Source organism: Wickerhamomyces anomalus (genome assembly GCF_001661255.1).
Source record: "Wickerhamomyces anomalus NRRL Y-366-8 unplaced genomic scaffold WICANscaffold_1, whole genome shotgun sequence".
NCBI classification, from domain to species: Eukaryota; Fungi; Ascomycota; class Saccharomycetes; order Phaffomycetales; family Wickerhamomycetaceae; genus Hansenula; species Hansenula anomala.
Window position 1 is genome coordinate 370,667 of NW_017567110.1, and position 17,102 is coordinate 387,768.

A 17,102-nucleotide genomic window follows, 5' to 3' on the forward strand; every position below is an offset into this window, starting at 1 on the left:
TTTCATTTTTGGGAGTTTGTTTCACGATTTTATCGTATTTCTTATGTTCGTGGATAGAATATATTATATTCCAAGTCACGTGACTTCTATTTTAACTTAACAAAACTTAAGATCTTTCTGGAATATTTCAATTTAATACTACATTAATTAGTAAAAGTAACTATTATATTACATATTGCAAGTTTTCAGTTGGTTTTGAAAAGTTTTTTGAATTTTGAATTTTGTGTTGATTGAATTTGAATTTTAAAATAATTTTAGCTGGTTGGTAAAATTTATAATTTGAAGAATTTCGAAAATTTCATATAAATTCATTATTATGCTCATGGGTAGTATGATAAGCCAATTAACCTTTACAAATGCTATTTATTCAAGTTAAAGTCAGTGAATCATGCAGCGTACTTTCATGATTTGAATAAGAGATAGAGACGTTGCGCGCATTCCACATACAATTTCGCACCGGTGAAGATAATATTGCGTCCCAGAATTGATTCAAACATTCCAATTTCGAACAAATGAAAGAAATATATGATTATTCAATTTAGCGTATTGATGTTTGAAAAGTAAGAGAATCTTACCTGTCGTCATATAAGGTGATAAAACATATTTGACACAAAATCGTTAATCGTTCATGTTTCAAATCTATAGCCAAATTTCTTTGTGTCTTCCAAAAGAGGAAGGTTCACAACTACACCCATTTGATGTCAAATATTTGATTTGATTTAACCAAAAGACTATAAATGAAGTAGAAATCGATTTCATTCTTGTCAACTCTTTTGTTTTAGTTCATTATCTTTACCACCAATATCAAGGAAGACTACTCAATAATTTCACAAAATGCAACCATCAACTATCTTCAGTACTGCTGCTCCAACTGAAACCCAAGAAGACAAAGAAAGATTTGTTAAAGATGGTATTTGGTATACATGTGTTATTGTTTAAGGCGCATTGGAGTCTTGGATTCATTATTCAGTTGCTCAAACTGCCGAAACATTATGCTCCACAACTCAACTATCCACTAGATTTGACCTTTTGATGTATTATTTATTATCAATATACCATATTTTTTCTGGAAATTGACCTTCGTAATATCTTTTCCACTTGGTTAGCTTCAAGATAACCTCTGATATCAAAACAACTTTAACACAGTCTTCTTTAAACAGTTAAAACCTAACTCAAGTTATACATCTGATATTGTCACTACTGAAAATGACAGTCAAATGTGTTCCAACCGATTGAATTTTGAGTGGACAAACCATTTCAAACAAATGGGAAGAGTTAAAAAAATTTTCAACTTCTTCAATTCTCCTTCATCTTTTCCAAATCATCAACAAACTTATTTGATACCAAATTATAATTACAAAGATGGCTGTAAGTGTTCATTGCCCTTAGGGACAGAAAAAAAAGACATTAATGGAGCTCCTTGCGCATATCTACAACGGTACTGCACTTGGGGTGTTGACGATGTTCTATTATAAAGGTGTGAAATTTTTTTTACATCAATTTGCCATTAAAGAAGTTTTACTCTTTAATTCATTTTTCAAGGGAAGAAGCATTGTTAAATATCTTTCAGATAAGAATTAACCCTTATTGCTAATGGATTATATTCAACTTGTGGACTTTGTTGATGAAGGCTTTTTGATTTCCACCATTTTTAATGAATGTGCATACAATCTCCTTGTTGCACAGGCTGAGTTTTTTTAATTATTTGAATGAATATTAAAATTACTGTAGAGATGTGTTCAAGTTAGCTTTCATGATTCTATTTAGAATTAGTTGAACTAACAAATCTCAATGATACAGCCTGCTAAAAAAGTTGCTCCAGCTCCATTCGCTACTAAGAACAAAAAAGCTTCAAGTGGTTCTAAAAACCCATTAGCTGAATCCAAACCAAAGAAATTTGGTATTGGTCAAAACATTCAACCAAAAAGAAACTTGTCAAGATTTGTTAAATGGCCAGAATATGTTAGATTACAAAGACAAAGAAAAGTCTTATCTATGAGATTAAAAGTTCCTCCAGCTATTGCTCAATTCCAACACACTTTGGATAGAAACACTGCTGCTCAAGCTTTCAAATTATTCAACAAATACAGACCAGAAACTGCTGCTCAAAAGAAAGAAAGATTAACTAAAGAAGCTGCCGCTATTGCTGAAGGTAAATCTAAACAAGATGCTTCTCCAAAACCATTTGTTGTTAAATATGGTTTAAACCATGTTGTTTCCTTAATTGAAAACAAAAAAGCTAAATTAGTTTTAATTGCCAACGATGTTGACCCAATTGAATTAGTTATCTTTTTACCAGCTTTATGCAGAAAATTAGGAATTCCATATGCTATTGTGAAAGGTAAAGCTAGATTAGGTACTTTAGTCCATTTGAAAACTTCAGCTGTTGCTGCCTTAACTGAAGTTCAACCAGAAGATGAATCTGCTTTAGCTACTTTAGTTTCAACTGTTACTGCTAACTTTAATGACAAGTTTGAAGAAAACAGAAAACACTGGGGTGGTCATATCTTGGGTGCTAAATCCCAAGCCAAGGCTTCTAAAAGAGCCAAAGCTGCTGAAAAAGCTTAGAGTTAACGAAAATTAATTTATATAAACATTGTATAGTAATGAAGAGTGGTTTTTTTTGGGTTTAATTATGATTAATATCTTGTACTTTATCGTCTGTATTTTTTTTTCACAAGATTTCGCGAATTTGAGCCAATGAAAAGCTATGAAAAACACTTTACAAAAAATCATCTCATAAAAAAATTGAAACCGTTGAAAACAAAGTGGTAAACATTGAAACCAACGTCAACCAACCAACATCACCAACGTAACGATGCTTGCCCTCATTGCCGATGCTCTTGATGAGCTAAAAGATGCTTTCGTCCCAACTTTAGCCAAAGCTGAAAATGATGTATGTACTGGAGAGAGAAGTAGTGAATGCATAAATATTGGGTTATTAGTACATTTGGAGACTGCTAACCTAAAGACTATGATCTACTATCTCTGTTTTCATTGATTGACTGAATTACTAACCTATTGTTTGTTATAGGAAGAAGAGGAGGAAGAAGAAGAAGAAGACGAAGATGAAGATGAAGATGACGAAGATGAAGAAGAAGGTGGTGATCCATTAGATGTTATCAGATCTTCTTGTGAAGAAACCCCAGCTTGTGTTCCTCATGTTCACCATTACGCTGAATGTGTTGAAAGAGTCACCAAAGAACAAGAAGAAGAAGGTTATGAAGATAAAGACTACAAAGAAGATTGTGTTGAAGAATTCTTCCATCTACAGCATTGTGTTAATGACTGTACCGCTCCAAGATTATTCTACAAATTAAAATAGATCACTTTTAGTTTCGAAGTATTAGGGGGATCAGTTTCAACAGTTGTTTATCATTATTTTTATCACTAGATTTATCTATTACACATTCCAAGTTTCAATTATTTATCACAAAACTATATTCAGAAAATCCAAAAAATACACTTAATGTATATAATATTCATACCTTGAGGACTGAAGAGCTTTTCAATTCTTTTGGTCTCAAACATTCATAAAATCACAATTAGAAAAGAAAAATATAATGATTTATGTTCAGATAATACTGATGTAGAAAGGTTGATTGGATCTTGATCACTATATTGTTAGCCAATAGTCCTGCGAATAGGCCATTGCAAATGTAACCAATCACCTATTTAACTAATCATCTTAGACATTGGTTCCAATCGCAAAGTAACTTATTGTTATCGGTAGTAGTATGCTGGCACAATCTAATCATATCAGTTGTTTTGATCTAAAACATTAAAGTTTAGTAAAGCCCTAATGTGGTCGATGTCACCTGACATCACATGACTTCTCAACAGTCACAGCAGAAAAATCCAAACAAACCTAACGAAATCGGTGTTGCCCAGTGATAAATCCCAGAAATCGGTAATCGCACTCTATGGCCCTCTTCTATTTTCGTCACTGAAAAAAAAAGAAGATTGGTAGCGACAGCACACGCGCTTTGCAGGCCAGTCCTTTGGTCAAAATTAATGAAAATAACTTGAAAACCAAACTGACACTGTTTTAAAAGAAGCTTATATACATCAACAAAACTACGGTTAAGTAAGTACACAACTAGTGTCACTGGATCAGAGATGAATATCATAGAAGAGAGAGAACAGAAAGCACAGTATTGTGTCTGAAGAATGAATGTCAGAGAAAGAGGGGCCATTTCAATAATGAAGAGATTCAAGACCTTTGCTTAAATGATCAGGACGTCGTAATGACCACACAGAATGAGAAATCAAAGACATTATACGTAGAGTACCATATTAATGTTGAGTCTACTTCCAATAAGTGTTCATCTCCCAATTCCAAAGACAACGTACATAAAAAGGTTAAGAACATAACTAACAATTATAGAAATGTCTAAATCAAAGAATCATACCAACCATAACCAAACCAGAAAAGCCCACAGAAACGGTATCAAAAAACCAAAGACTCACAGATACCCTTCATTAAAAGGTGTTGATCCAAAATTCCGTCGTAACCACAAACATGCTTTACACGGAACTGCTAAAGCTTTAGCTGCTGCTCGTGCTGAAAAATAGATTTATTAAATTCATTTCATTTACAAATACAGATGGTTGTTTAATTAAATTATAGTTTTTTGGCTTTTGATGTGTTCACAGTTGAAGTTTTTATGTATATCATTTTAATGGTTAAGAAAAATTAAAAAAGAATAAAGTCCAAAGGATTGTAAGATATTAAGGAGAGGAATAAGAGGATAAAGCAGATCTAAGATTACGGAATAACCAATTAAGAGATGATTCAATGTCCTTATTAGTGCCCATGTTCTGTCATCTTGATTTTTTAATTTTGGTTTTGTGGTAAACCATAATTAGCCGCCGTAAAACGTTCTCTTTAAAAATCATTGACAAACCTTTGAATTGTAATTCTCTATTTGATCTTTTAGAATGCATCGTTATCGCAGTGAAGACGTTATTTTATTGATTTAAGAACGTCAATGATGCCAGAATCAGAAAGTATTAGTCCAAGCGCCCCAGAAGCTCTTTTAAGCGCAACTCCATCTGAATTGGTTGGTAATACCGCTGTGGTTTCAGTTGATGGAACGGTTGATGAACCATTAACTACTGCTACTGTCAATGAGGAACAATATGAAGGTGCTAAAGTTAATCCAAAACGTCTTTATATCTCCAATGTTAGTTATCAAACAACTGAAGATGATTTGAAAGATTTATTGAAGGAATATGAAATGTAAGATACAAATACCCATATTTGCTTCAACATTAATCCAATTGATGGTGTTTCTTTAAGCGCTAGGCTAACAGCTAACATGTTTAGTATCTCTATTATTGTTCCAAGTCAAACTGTCAGAGGGTTTAAATCATTTCATCAGAAATCTTTAGGTATTGCCTATATTGAATTCACTTCTGAAGAAGATGCAGAACTGGCCAAAACTGAAATCAATGGTAAGTTTGTTGATGGGCGTGCACTTCGTGTTAAATCTTTTGTTGAATATTCACCAGGTAATAAAGTTATCAAAAGATCAAGATCTAGAAGAGGTCCATTTGGTAAATCAAAAGATGATGTCAAATCAGTCCCAGAAAAGATTGATGAAGAAGAAGCCACACTTGATACTGGTGCTGCAGAAGGTAATGAACAACAAGAAGCATCAGATAATATTGAAGGAGATGAACCGGCTCTGTGTTGTGAAGAAGCTTCTGGTGAATCTGAAGAAACTAAATCTCAGTCCCCAAATGTTGAAGAGAGAGAAGTTTCCAAAGATACAGTCTTCATAAGCCGTCTTTCTCCAAAAGCAACTGATGGTGATCTTCGTTTATTCTTTCATGATTATGCTCCAACTGATGTTTATATCTTCAAGAATCGTTTCAGCAAAAAGCAACACCCATTGCGTTTCCATCAAAGATATGTTTCTGCCTTAGTTACCTTAACTGTTGAAGATGGTGTTCCTAAAGCAATTGAAGCTTTATCAAATGAGAAGGTCAAAGGTAAGCCTGTTATTGTCCGTGCAGCTTATGTTTCAAAAATTGAAGATGTCAAAAAGGCAGCAGCAGCTCGTCAAAAGAAAAATGAGAAGCTAGAGCAAGAAGCCAATGCAGCAGCCCAAGCAGCGGTTGAAAAGTCTGAAGCTGATAACCATCGTGATTCAATTAATGTTGTTCAAGAAGATGATGAAGGTTTTGAAGGTTTTGAAAATGAGAAACCAGCTGTGCAAACTGTTGAAGCTTAACGATTAATGATCCAATCTAACTTATTGAAGATATCAGACCTAGTGTAAAAATTGCATGCTTTTTGTCTTAACTTTTGAATTGAATGCACGTAAATATAATTAAACTAAATGTTGTTTATTGTAGTGATAAATTTACACATGGTGATCTGGCAGCACTATAAGTGACCAGGGCTTTGAACCACCAAAGGTACACCTGATCTGGTCCAGAGATTTCTGTTCTGAGATTTACACATGGTCCAGATTTTATGCCACAATGTGGTGTGTGGATGTGTTCGCAGAGCAGTCCCACTCATTTCAGTGCCCGATCGAGAAAGGTTACGCAGCACTTTGCGAAAACAATTTTGCAAACCCTCTAGTGAAAACTTGAAAAAGAGTAACTCAAACTCAACTTTAGTTGTAACGAGTATTGAAAACACCAACCAAATATAATCAACAATGGGTATGTGATGATATAAAGACATAGATATGGATGAGAAGGAGATCAATATTATCAAGAGTAGTAAAATTATCAAGAGTCAGATATACAGAGTTTGAAGTTTGCCAGATTTGAAAGAGGTGAAAAATTATAGATTTGTACTGGATAATGGAGTAAGAGTAGAACAAATCGTACAAGAACACAAAGGAAATGGAAAGATACACACAAAGAGAATCATTTGTCAACTTATTAGAAATATTGATCGTTATTTTAGTCCATGTTGTCATTTTCAAAGCCTAAGACAGTATACTAACAATTTTTTCCTATAGGTAGAGTTATTCGTAACCAAAGAAAAGGTGCTGGTTCAATCTTCACCGCTCACACCAGATTAAGAGAAGGTGCTGCTAAACTAAGAACCTTAGATTATGCTGAACGTCATGGTTACATCCGTGGTGTTGTCAAACAAATCATCCACGATGCTGGTAGAGGTGCCCCATTAGCTAAAGTTGTTTTCCGTGATCCATATAAATACAAATTACGTGAAGAAACTTTCATTGCTAACGAAGGTGTTTACACTGGTCAATTTATCTACGCTGGTAAAAAGGCTTCATTAAACGTTGGTAACGTTTTACCATTAGGTTCAGTCCCAGAAGGTACTATTGTTTCAAACGTTGAAGAAAAACCAGGTGATCGTGGTGCTGTTGCCAGAACTTCTGGTAACTACGTTATCGTTATTGGTCACAACCCAGACGAAAACAAAACCAGAATTAAATTACCATCTGGTGCTAAAAAAATTGTTTCATCAGATGCCAGAGGTGTCATTGGTGTTATTGCCGGTGGTGGTCGTGTTGATAAACCATTATTGAAAGCTGGTAGAGCCTTCCACAAATACAGAGTTAAACGTAACTCATGGCCAAAAACTCGTGGTGTTGCTATGAATCCAGTTGACCATCCTCACGGTGGTGGTAACCATCAACATATTGGTAAAGCTTCAACCATTTCAAGAGGTGCTGTTCCAGGTCAAAAGGCTGGTTTGATTGCTGCTAGAAGAACTGGTTTGTTACGTGGTTCTCAAAAAACTCAAGATTAAGTTATGTAACAAATTTCATTATTATATACACGAATTTATTATTGGGGGCTTTTTCTTCTTTGTTTTTTGAAAATAAAATATCATCTTAATGTACTTTAAAATTGTTCTTAAATTGTTTATTTGTATTTACACACATCGAACTCATTATCTAACTAAGCATCTTCATCCTCTGGTAGTTGTAATCTTGCAGAAAATTTTGAAAGCAGGAAATCTAGTTTACCTCCAGCGTAAAGTGAAGCAACAATTGTAATTATCTGAAATCCACCAAGAATAATGAATGGCGCACCAATCCAAAAATCAGCTGAATAACCACCAACTTTGGAGATGATCAAGATACCAATACCACCAACTAATGAATAAACACCTGAAATCGATCCATTATGCGCTCTTTTCTTATCTGTACATAACGACATTGAAGTTAAGATAATTCCTATTTGACTGGCACCAAGGAAACAACTGAAAACAACAGCAGCAGCACTTTTTGGGCTTTTAGAAAATGCAAAACCAAATGAGCTAACTATACCAAAGATACATGATATAATCATAGAGTTTTTACGGCCAAATTTATCAGCTGTGAAACCAAATATTGGGGCAAATATTAATGAAACCATATGGACAATACCTGTAAGAATAGCTGCTTGAATATAGGCCTCTCTGCAACTTGATCTATCTGCGGTGGAACAGATACCTTCTTTATAATAGTATTTATTAACATATAATGGAAGAAAAACAGCACTGACAATAGTTGTTGATCGAGAAAGAAACCCTCCCAGATAAGCTAATGCAATCTTTGGATCTTTAGCTTCCGAGAACCCTAGTTTCAATAGTCCAAAATATGTATGTTTTTGTTGTTCAAGATGAACTTCATGTTCCTCTTCTTCAATATCATCTAACACATCATCATATGGGGATAGATATTTTGACAAGAATGGGATCTTGAAATTCTTTGATGAAAACAACCCATATGACAAGAAAATTGAAGAGGTCAACGCAATTGCTCCAACAACAAAATATGAATGTTTCAAGGCTTGTGCAGGTGGTTCCCTTTGACCAAATTTATTTGGTAGTGGTAAATAAGCAGAAACTGCAAATAATGCACCAAGGCCTGATGAGATACCAATAACCGATGTTAATTTACCATTTCTTTTACTATGAGCCTTATTTGCTTCTTCTTCATTAATTTCCTGAGGTTCATGTTGTTCAATAGGATCATAATACTCTAGATCTTTATTGAATTTGAATAATGAGCTCAATTCAAAACCTGATGATGATAACTCTGCCAATAAAGCAGTCATCATGGATCCAGAAGCTGTAGCACCGATAGCAAAGAATAATCTAATCAATAACATATCAGGATAAACATTTTTAGCTAAAGTTAATATGAAAAATGATAAACCAACGATGAAAACACCACAAACTTGAATATGCTTAGCACCAATCTTATCACTCAAAGCACCCAAAAATGGACTTAATGAAATAGACATCAACTCATCAGCAAAACCTAATGTACCGATATAATCACCAACCTTTGTTGAAATACCTAAAACATCCGTTAAAAAGAACGATTGAGTGGAACTCATAAAGACCATGAATGAAACGTTAAAGAAGCATGTTAGCGCAAACGATATAAAGTTCAGCTTTGAGTATGGTTTTTGGTTAGCCATGATCGAATCAATCTATAATTGTTAACACAAGGGCTATTAGACAGATGAAGAATATTTGGCCATTCTCCTTCAATTTAAGTAAGAACAATTAATGGGCTTAATTTAATTGGCAATGCTAATTACACACCTAATTTGAACCTCTTTTGTTAACGATAAAACCGAAACCTTTCCCAAAGCTGTTGTTGCCATGGTTACAAGAAACCAGTACCAACATCCCAACACCAATTTTGGATTTCTCTGATTCACGAAAAGTAAACAAATGATAAACAAGATGCGTAAACAAACTAGTGTTTTAACTTTTTACTGCCACAGATCTTAAACGCGTCGACAAGTTCCATCCTTTGACTGGAAATAGGTGTTCAAGATGAGAGTGGAAGAACTAATCATCGATGGGTTCAAGTCATACGCGACCAGAACAGTGATCTCTGGTTGGGACGCCCAGTTTAACGCGATCACAGGTCTTAATGGGTCAGGTAAATCAAATATTTTAGATGCAATCTGTTTTGTCCTTGGTATATCGTCCATGTCTACAGTGAGAGCTTCAAACTTACAAGATTTGATTTATAAAAGAGGTCAAGCTGGTGTCACTAAAGCTAGTGTTACAATCGTTTTTGATAATAATGATACTGCAAAATCACCAATTGGGTTTGAATCAGTTCCCAAAATCTCAGTTACTAGACAGATTGTGCTAGGTGGTACTAGTAAATACTTGATTAATGGTCATAGAGCTCAACAACAAGCTGTTTTACAATTATTTCAATCTGTTCAATTAAATATCAATAACCCAAATTTCTTGATTATGCAAGGTAAGATTACTAAAGTTTTGAATATGAAACCAGCTGAGATTTTATCATTAATTGAAGAAGCCGCTGGTACAAAGATGTTTGAAGATCGTAAAGATAAAGCTGAAAAGACCATGGCAAAGAAAGAGACAAAGTTACAAGAAATCAGATCTTTATTAGCTGAAGAAATTGAACCAAAGTTGGAGAAATTGAGAAATGAGAAGAGAATGTTTTTAGAATTTCAACAAACTCAGTCTGATTTGGAAAAGCTTTCTCGTGTCGTCAATGCTCACGATTTCACCAAGTACTCTAAAAGATTTTACAAATTGAAAGAAGAATATGAATCTAAACAATCTATAATGGAGAACTCATCATCTGAAATTGAACGTTTAACCAATGAGATTGCTACATTAACTGAAGATTTGGAAAAATTCAAAGAGCGTAAAGCACAAGAAGCTAAAAAGGGTAATAAATTGAAAGACCTTGAAGCCAGACAAAATGAATTATCTAAAACAATAACGAGACTCAATACCTCAAAAGGGATTATTTCTGAAAATATGAAGGATGAAGAAAAGAAAAAACAGAAGTTGATTAACCAAATTCAAACCTTAGAACTTGATATTGAAAAGAGATTGAATGCTCATAAAAATTTGGAACAAGAATATAATCAAGCAAAAAGTCGTTTATCAGAGCTGAAAGAAACTCATACCAAAAAAGAAGAATTGCTATCTACTTTAACAACAGGTGTTTCCTCAAAAGGCAAATCCGGTGGTTATAATGCTCAACTTCAAGAAGAAAAACAAAAACTTGCTGCTGCTAATGTTTCAATCCAACAATCCAAAATGAAAGTTGAACATTTGGTCAGTGATAATAAATCAAACCAACCAAAACTTACTAAAGCCAAAAAAGAACATGAAGCATTTTTGCAAGAAATCAACCAACTCAAACAGAAACAAGCTGATTTGGAAGGTCAACTTACAAAAGTTGGATTCGATCCATCTAAAGTCAAAGATTTGAAAAGACGTGAAGTTGAAATCAATAGGGAACTACACAAAGTTACGAATGAAGTCAACTACCTGAAACGTAAAGTTGCAAATCTTGAATTTTCTTACACCAAACCAACTTCAAATTTTAATGCCAGATCTGTTAAAGGTGTTGTTGCCCAATTGTTCAGTTTAGATGAAGATAAAGCTGCTTCTGCTACTGCTTTAGAAGTTGCAGCAGGTGGGAGATTATACAATATTGTTGTTGATAATGAGGTTACAGGCTCTCAACTTTTAGAAAGAGGTCAATTGAGAAAACGTGTTACTATTATCCCATTGAACAAAATTGCAGCTCGTACATTATCTCAACAACAAGTTCATATCGCCAAAGAGCTGTGTCCTGGAAAAGTTGAATTAGCATTAAATTTAATCGGGTATGAAGCTGAAGTTTCAAGAGCTATGGAGTTTATTTTTGGTACAAGGCTTCTTTGTGAAGATGCCGATACTGCCAAGAAGGTTACTTTCCATCCACAAGTTAGAGCTAGATCTGTGACTTTACAAGGTGATGTTTATGATCCTGAAGGTACATTATCTGGTGGTAGTAGAAAAAATAATGGATCTGTATTGGTGAACATTCAAAATTACAACAAAGTCAACAATCATTTGAAATCTTTACAGAATGATTTGAAAAACTTTCAATTTGAACTTTCAAATGAACAAGAATTGTCAGACAAGACAAAATCTATTCAAAATGAGTTGAGTTTAACTTCCCATCAAATCCAATTGGCTGAAAAGAACTTGCGTACAAATGCCTCAAGTCAAATTTTGTACAAGTTTGAAAATAATGAAAAAGAGATTCAAGAATTAACAGAAGCTGTTCAAGAAAAGCAAGGCTTAGTCCAATCAATCAATAATGAAATTGCGAAGATTGAGAACGATATGAAAGAGTTTAGTTCCAATAGAGGCTCAAAATTACAAGAATTGGAAAAAGAAGTTGGATCATTAGCAGCTGAAGCATCAAAACTGGAGCAACAATTAAACAATGCCGAAGATACTTTTCAATCTTCTCAAATTGAATTAGAACAACTTGGCGGTGAATTACAAACAGCTAAAGAATCTGTTGGTGATGTTGATGCTACCATAGAAGATTTGAAAACTCAAGCTGTTAGTGTTGAAAAAGAATTACAAGACCAAGGTAAATTGATTGATGAAATCAATGCACAAATTGATGTTGAAAGGGAGAATCAAGTTGGCATAAATGAAGAAATTGCAGAATTGAATAAAGTTTTGAAGAGTAAAAATCAACAAGTTAATGATATTAAACTAAATTCACAAAAATTAACCCATGAAGTTGAGAAACTAGCAGGCTCTTATAAATCATTAGGTAAACATCTTGAAGAATTAGTTGAAGAAAACTCATGGTTGAATGATGAAAACATTGTGAATAGCGTGATACAACAATATCCAAATATCAATCTTGATGAATGTCATGAGCAAATTGCAAGATTGAATGAAAGATTCCAAGGTATGAAACGTAAAGTTAATTCAAATATTATGAGTATGATTGATAATGTTGAAAAGAAAGAAACTGCCTTGAAGCAAATGATTAAAACCATTGAAAAGGATAAATCTAAGATCGAAGAAACAATTGTCACATTGAATGAATATAAAAGAGATACCTTAGTCAAGACATGGGAAAAAGTTAGTACAGATTTTGGCCAGATCTTTGGAGATTTGTTACCATCATCATTTTCTAAATTAGTTCCACCTGAGGGTAAAGATGTTACAGAAGGTCTTGAAGTTAAGGTTAGATTAGGTAAAGTTTGGAAAGAAAGTTTAGTTGAATTATCAGGAGGTCAAAGATCATTAATTGCCCTTTCATTAATTTTAGCACTATTACAATTCAAACCAGCTCCAATGTATATTTTGGATGAAGTTGATGCTGCTTTAGATCTAAGTCATACTCAAAACATTGGTCATTTGATCAAGACGAGATTCAAAGGGTCTCAATTTATTATTGTTTCATTGAAAGAAGGTATGTTTACCAATGCAAATAGAGTTTTCAGAACAAGATTCCAGGACGGTACTTCAGTTGTTAGTGTTATGTGAGTAAAAGGGTAAATAAGAAAATGTAAATGACAAGGTTTAATTCTTTTTTTAATTATTGTACACTTTGATCCATTTCTTAATCTTCAAGCCATCATGAACCAAGTAAACATTCTTCCTCACAACTCTATAATTCCCCAACCAAGGTAATAATTTAACATTAACAAACCAATACAATGAACCTAAAGCGAATAAAATAATACCACCAAATGAATAAGATTTAACCAAAGTAGAAGGTGAGCTGAATGGGGCAGCAAAAATGATTGTTGAAGACAAGAAGCAAAAAATCACAGCAATATGAGGACTCTTGATAGGTGCTTTGATTTCAGGGAATCTATATCTAGCCTTATATATACCAATACATAACACAGCATGGAATAATTGATTTGGATAAACTTGCATAGAGACAATATAGTTGTAAATATCACCATTTTGTGGCAAGAACAACACACCAATAGAAATTGAAACGTTTATCAATAATGCTAATAATGGTGTACCATTTGGATAATTTGAAGCTATAGCATCAGAAAATGGTAAAAAACCTTCACGAGCAATTGATTGAATTAATAAAGAATCTGCATAGACAACAACTAATAAATTACTTGCAGCACTTATTGCAATTATTGATGACAATATTTTTCTTCCCAATACTTCACCAAATAATTTTTGGAATAAGATTGCACCTATCAATTCACCACTATTGATGATTTCCTTTGGTGGGATGACAATTAAATAAGTTAAATTCAATGAAATATAGGAGAATATGACAAATATCATTGATAATGGAGCTGCAATTTTCAAAGTTCGTATTGGATCACGAATTTCATTTTGAACCATATGAGGTGTTGTCCATCCACCAAATGAATAAATAGTTCTGAGGATGGCTGATGAAATGACTGTTAATGATGATTTATCTAAAGTTGGTAATTTAAACAATAATTCTGATGTCAGATGATTTTCAATACCCGTGATTGAAGTTGGTAATGACATCACATAGATTGAAATTAAAATCATTAACCCAATCAAGAACAATTTCACACCACCGATAACATTTTGGATCCATAATCCAATTTTTCTTGAACTTCCATGTGCAGCAAGCGTCAAAACCAACAATCCTAGGCCCAAATTTCTTGCTTTTATTTCATCATTCTCCAAACCAAAAGCATATCTAAAATATTGACCAAAGATTAAAGCATTCCCACTAGATATATTGAACAAAACATTGAAAATTCCAAATATAAAACTTGAATAATATTGGGGCCAAGGAAACAAATATTCTAAAAACACTTTAGTAGCACCACTTCTTGGTAATAAAGAGCCTAATTCTAGATAGACACTCAACCCACTCATTGCAATTCCAGCACCAATCAACCAAATTATTAAAAACAACAAATTATTACCATCAACATCTTTATAAATCCCACCAGGGGTAGCAAAGATACCTGAACCGATCATCCTACAGATGAATAGCACAATTGTTGAATAAAAACCTAAATGACGACCATGAGGTGGATCCTCCATGGGTAGTAATGATGTTGTTCCTTGGGTGATTGTTATGGTTTGTGAATCTATTGTTTCATCTTCTTCGAGCTCATAGTTTTGTGGGAGTAGCTGAGTGTATTCAGTGGCAGTAGCCAGTACTGATCCAGGCATAGCGAGTGTGTGATGGTTATTACTGTTGTTGATGGTTGAGATGTTGATGTTACTCATCGCGATGAAATCGACATCTCGAGATCCTTATCAAAAGCATCTCGGCCGGTGGAGAATAAACTACAAATTTCTTCATTACAAAAATTAACATGATTAAAGTATACAAAAATAGAGTGGAAACAATTTTAATACAGTCTCTGTTTATAAGATAGGTAGACCTCAAAGAATTGCTAAGGTCCACGAGGAACTTGCTGTTGTTGTTGCTGAAATTGACCTTGTGTACTTGCAATACCAGCTTGAGTTCTTCTTTGAATTTCAGTCAAATTTGCACGAGCATCCTGAGCTTGTCTTTCAACTTGTTGTGCACGCTGTTGTAAATTCAATTTGGCTTGATCTGTTGTATTATTACTGAAACCTTGTTGTCTTTGCACTGGTGATGCAGCTGTGCCTGGTTGAATTCTACCACTTGCAGGTGCAACATTTGGAGCACCTGTAGAAGTTGAAGATGTGGATGATGGTGTACTTGGAGATCTTGAGCCAGTAGTTGGTGGAATATGATCTCTTGGTTGTTCTTGAGCTGGGACTTTTGAAGTTGGATGCTCATTTTGTTGTCTACCAATACGAGCACCTTCACTAGCAGCACCAGCTGCAAATCCAGTACCAGCAGCTGCAGTTGAAGCCATAACACCAGCTTTGAAATTTTTTTCATAAGTTTCCTTTTCATTAGCACCAACACCTGCTGGGGCTTCACCTTGATCAGCTTTCTTCAAATAGTTAGTTTCTGGGACAGGTTTAGTTTGAGGAACTTTAACACCTTCAGATGCCAATTGTTTTGTTTTTTTAGGATCAGGCATTGGTTGACCTTTTAATTGATACATTTCAGCTTTACCAACTGGTTTACCAGCATCTGGATGATCATCAGATGGAACAACATCAGGTTCACGGTCCAAACCTTTTGCAATTGCCTTTCTTGTTTGTTCTCTTCTAAATTCCACGAAATCTTTAGCCTTTTGCCATTTTGCTTGAATTTCAGGAGATTGTTTAGCCATAATTTTGGTATCAATTGCATGTATAACTTTGAGTAAGAATGATTGAGTATATGGAGAGAAATTAATTCTTAACCAATAAAAACCTGTATAAATAGCCAATGCATAACCAGAAGTACCTCTAAAGATCAAAGTATCAAATAATAGGGCAACAAATACAACAACTTCAGAAATTGTAATTAGATCCACCAAAGAATCTTGAATTTTCAAAACTGCACCAACTTTAAATCTATCACTCAATTGTAAAATGGAAATAATATAAAAAGGAACCAATTTAAAAGCACTCGGTCTTGAAATTAACCAAACAAAAGCCAATAATAAATTTTGGAAATTTTCAGTAGCTAATAATGTATAATAATTTGGAATTATAGCACCAAAAGTTGTTAAAACTGTAATTGAATAAGATGCCAAAACACCAATAAAACTTAATCTATAACATAACCAAGGTATCCAAAACCATTTATTTCTGAAAATATATTTAGCAATATAAAATGCAAAATAAATAGCACCAAATGTTAAAGTTGCACCATGACCTGAAAGCCAAATATATTTCTTTATAGGTTTTGGAGGAGTTTGTTTCTTTCTAAGAACTCTTCTGGTCTTGACACCAGTTTGAGCTCTAGATATTGATTTTTGATCAGGATCCACAACTTGTGACATTATTTGAATTGGAATTGAGTGATAATGTTGTTCATTTAAAAGTAGCAAAAGAGTTGAATTTGAACCAAATTTCAGGTTTTTGACGGGTTTTTTGATGTTGCGCTTGCGGAAAAAAAACAGCTTTGCCTAGTTTATAGTGACACGGAGGGTGATGGCAGTAGGGGTTTATAGCAGAGATTGAGTGATTATAAGAGTGATTGGTATAATAGAATTGGTTTATTACGGGTTATTAAAACTGGTATCCTCTTTTCAGCTGAAAGATTGGGTTATTGTAGCCAAATCTGAAGGATATTGGGATATCTGGTGAGTTTTTGACTATATCCATCAGGAATTGAGTTATTTTGGTGGGAGTTTCGAGGATAATAGTATATCCTATTGACCAAATAAGTTCAAGGGACTTTAATCAACTATAACCTTCATTTAATTTCCCTTTAACACACAGATTAAATGATCCAATAAACGATCGC

At 33.9% G+C, this 17,102-nt stretch overlaps 9 protein-coding genes across 9 annotated transcripts; 6 read left to right on the top strand and 3 right to left on the bottom strand.

Annotated features, from left to right (window-relative positions):
* Nucleotides 1-1,791: 1,791 nt before the first annotated feature.
* On the top strand, nucleotides 1,792-2,568 carry WICANDRAFT_75916 (60S ribosomal protein eL8; the record flags this gene model as incomplete). The annotated part of the gene is made up of 1 exon (XM_019184292.1): nucleotides 1,792-2,568. The coding sequence occupies one exon, from the start codon at nucleotides 1,792-1,794 to the stop codon at nucleotides 2,566-2,568; it is 777 nt and encodes a 258-aa protein (XP_019040922.1).
* Nucleotides 2,569-2,765: 197 nt separating this feature from the next.
* On the top strand, nucleotides 2,766-3,492 carry QCR6 (ubiquinol--cytochrome-c reductase subunit 6). The gene is made up of 2 exons (XM_019186061.1): nucleotides 2,766-2,896; nucleotides 3,038-3,492. Exons 1-2 carry the CDS (start codon nucleotides 2,819-2,821, stop codon nucleotides 3,323-3,325), a joined length of 366 nt encoding a protein of 121 aa, XP_019040923.1. The 5' UTR covers nucleotides 2,766-2,818; the 3' UTR covers nucleotides 3,326-3,492.
* Nucleotides 3,493-4,389: 897 nt separating this feature from the next.
* Nucleotides 4,390-4,575, top strand: RPL29 (60S ribosomal protein eL29; the record flags this gene model as incomplete). The annotated part of the gene is made up of 1 exon (XM_019181319.1): nucleotides 4,390-4,575. One exon carries the CDS (start codon nucleotides 4,390-4,392, stop codon nucleotides 4,573-4,575), a length of 186 nt encoding a protein of 61 aa, XP_019040924.1.
* A 419-nt stretch (nucleotides 4,576-4,994) lies between these two features.
* On the top strand, nucleotides 4,995-6,239 carry RRT5 (Rrt5p; the record flags this gene model as incomplete). The annotated part of the gene is made up of 2 exons (XM_019182876.1): nucleotides 4,995-5,242; nucleotides 5,330-6,239. The coding sequence occupies 2 exons, from the start codon at nucleotides 4,995-4,997 to the stop codon at nucleotides 6,237-6,239; spliced, it is 1,158 nt and encodes a 385-aa protein (XP_019040925.1).
* Nucleotides 6,240-6,674: 435 nt separating this feature from the next.
* Nucleotides 6,675-7,744, top strand: RPL2A (60S ribosomal protein uL2; the record flags this gene model as incomplete). The annotated part of the gene is made up of 2 exons (XM_019184293.1): nucleotides 6,675-6,678; nucleotides 6,984-7,744. 2 exons carry the CDS (start codon nucleotides 6,675-6,677, stop codon nucleotides 7,742-7,744), a joined length of 765 nt encoding a protein of 254 aa, XP_019040926.1.
* A 152-nt stretch (nucleotides 7,745-7,896) lies between these two features.
* WICANDRAFT_81951 (uncharacterized protein) lies at nucleotides 7,897-9,333 on the bottom strand (the record flags this gene model as incomplete). Its single annotated transcript, XM_019185313.1, has 2 exons — nucleotides 7,897-8,969; nucleotides 9,006-9,333. 2 exons carry the CDS (start codon nucleotides 9,331-9,333, stop codon nucleotides 7,897-7,899), a joined length of 1,401 nt encoding a protein of 466 aa, XP_019040927.1.
* A 439-nt stretch (nucleotides 9,334-9,772) lies between these two features.
* SMC2 (condensin subunit SMC2) lies at nucleotides 9,773-13,282 on the top strand (the record flags this gene model as incomplete). The annotated part of the gene is made up of 1 exon (XM_019181293.1): nucleotides 9,773-13,282. One exon carries the CDS (start codon nucleotides 9,773-9,775, stop codon nucleotides 13,280-13,282), a length of 3,510 nt encoding a protein of 1,169 aa, XP_019040928.1.
* A 48-nt stretch (nucleotides 13,283-13,330) lies between these two features.
* WICANDRAFT_81943 (uncharacterized protein) lies at nucleotides 13,331-14,800 on the bottom strand (the record flags this gene model as incomplete). Its single annotated transcript, XM_019185312.1, has 1 exon — nucleotides 13,331-14,800. One exon carries the CDS (start codon nucleotides 14,798-14,800, stop codon nucleotides 13,331-13,333), a length of 1,470 nt encoding a protein of 489 aa, XP_019040929.1.
* A 1,109-nt stretch (nucleotides 14,801-15,909) lies between these two features.
* WICANDRAFT_26691 (uncharacterized protein) lies at nucleotides 15,910-16,635 on the bottom strand (the record flags this gene model as incomplete). Its single annotated transcript, XM_019181291.1, has 1 exon — nucleotides 15,910-16,635. A coding segment is annotated over one exon (726 nt), but the record flags the coding sequence as incomplete, so codon positions are not given.
* Nucleotides 16,636-17,102: the final 467 nt, after the last annotated feature.

Excerpts from the sequence above, each read along its gene's own strand:
- QCR6 (XM_019186061.1), top strand. The coding sequence starts at position 2,819 with ATGCTTGCCCTCATTGCCGATGCTCTTGATGAGCTAAAAGATGCTTTC. Across the intron at positions 2,897-3,037 it reads TAGCCAAAGCTGAAAATGAT|GAAGAGGAGGAAGAAGAAGA; the intron begins GTATGTACTGGA and ends TTGTTATAGGAA.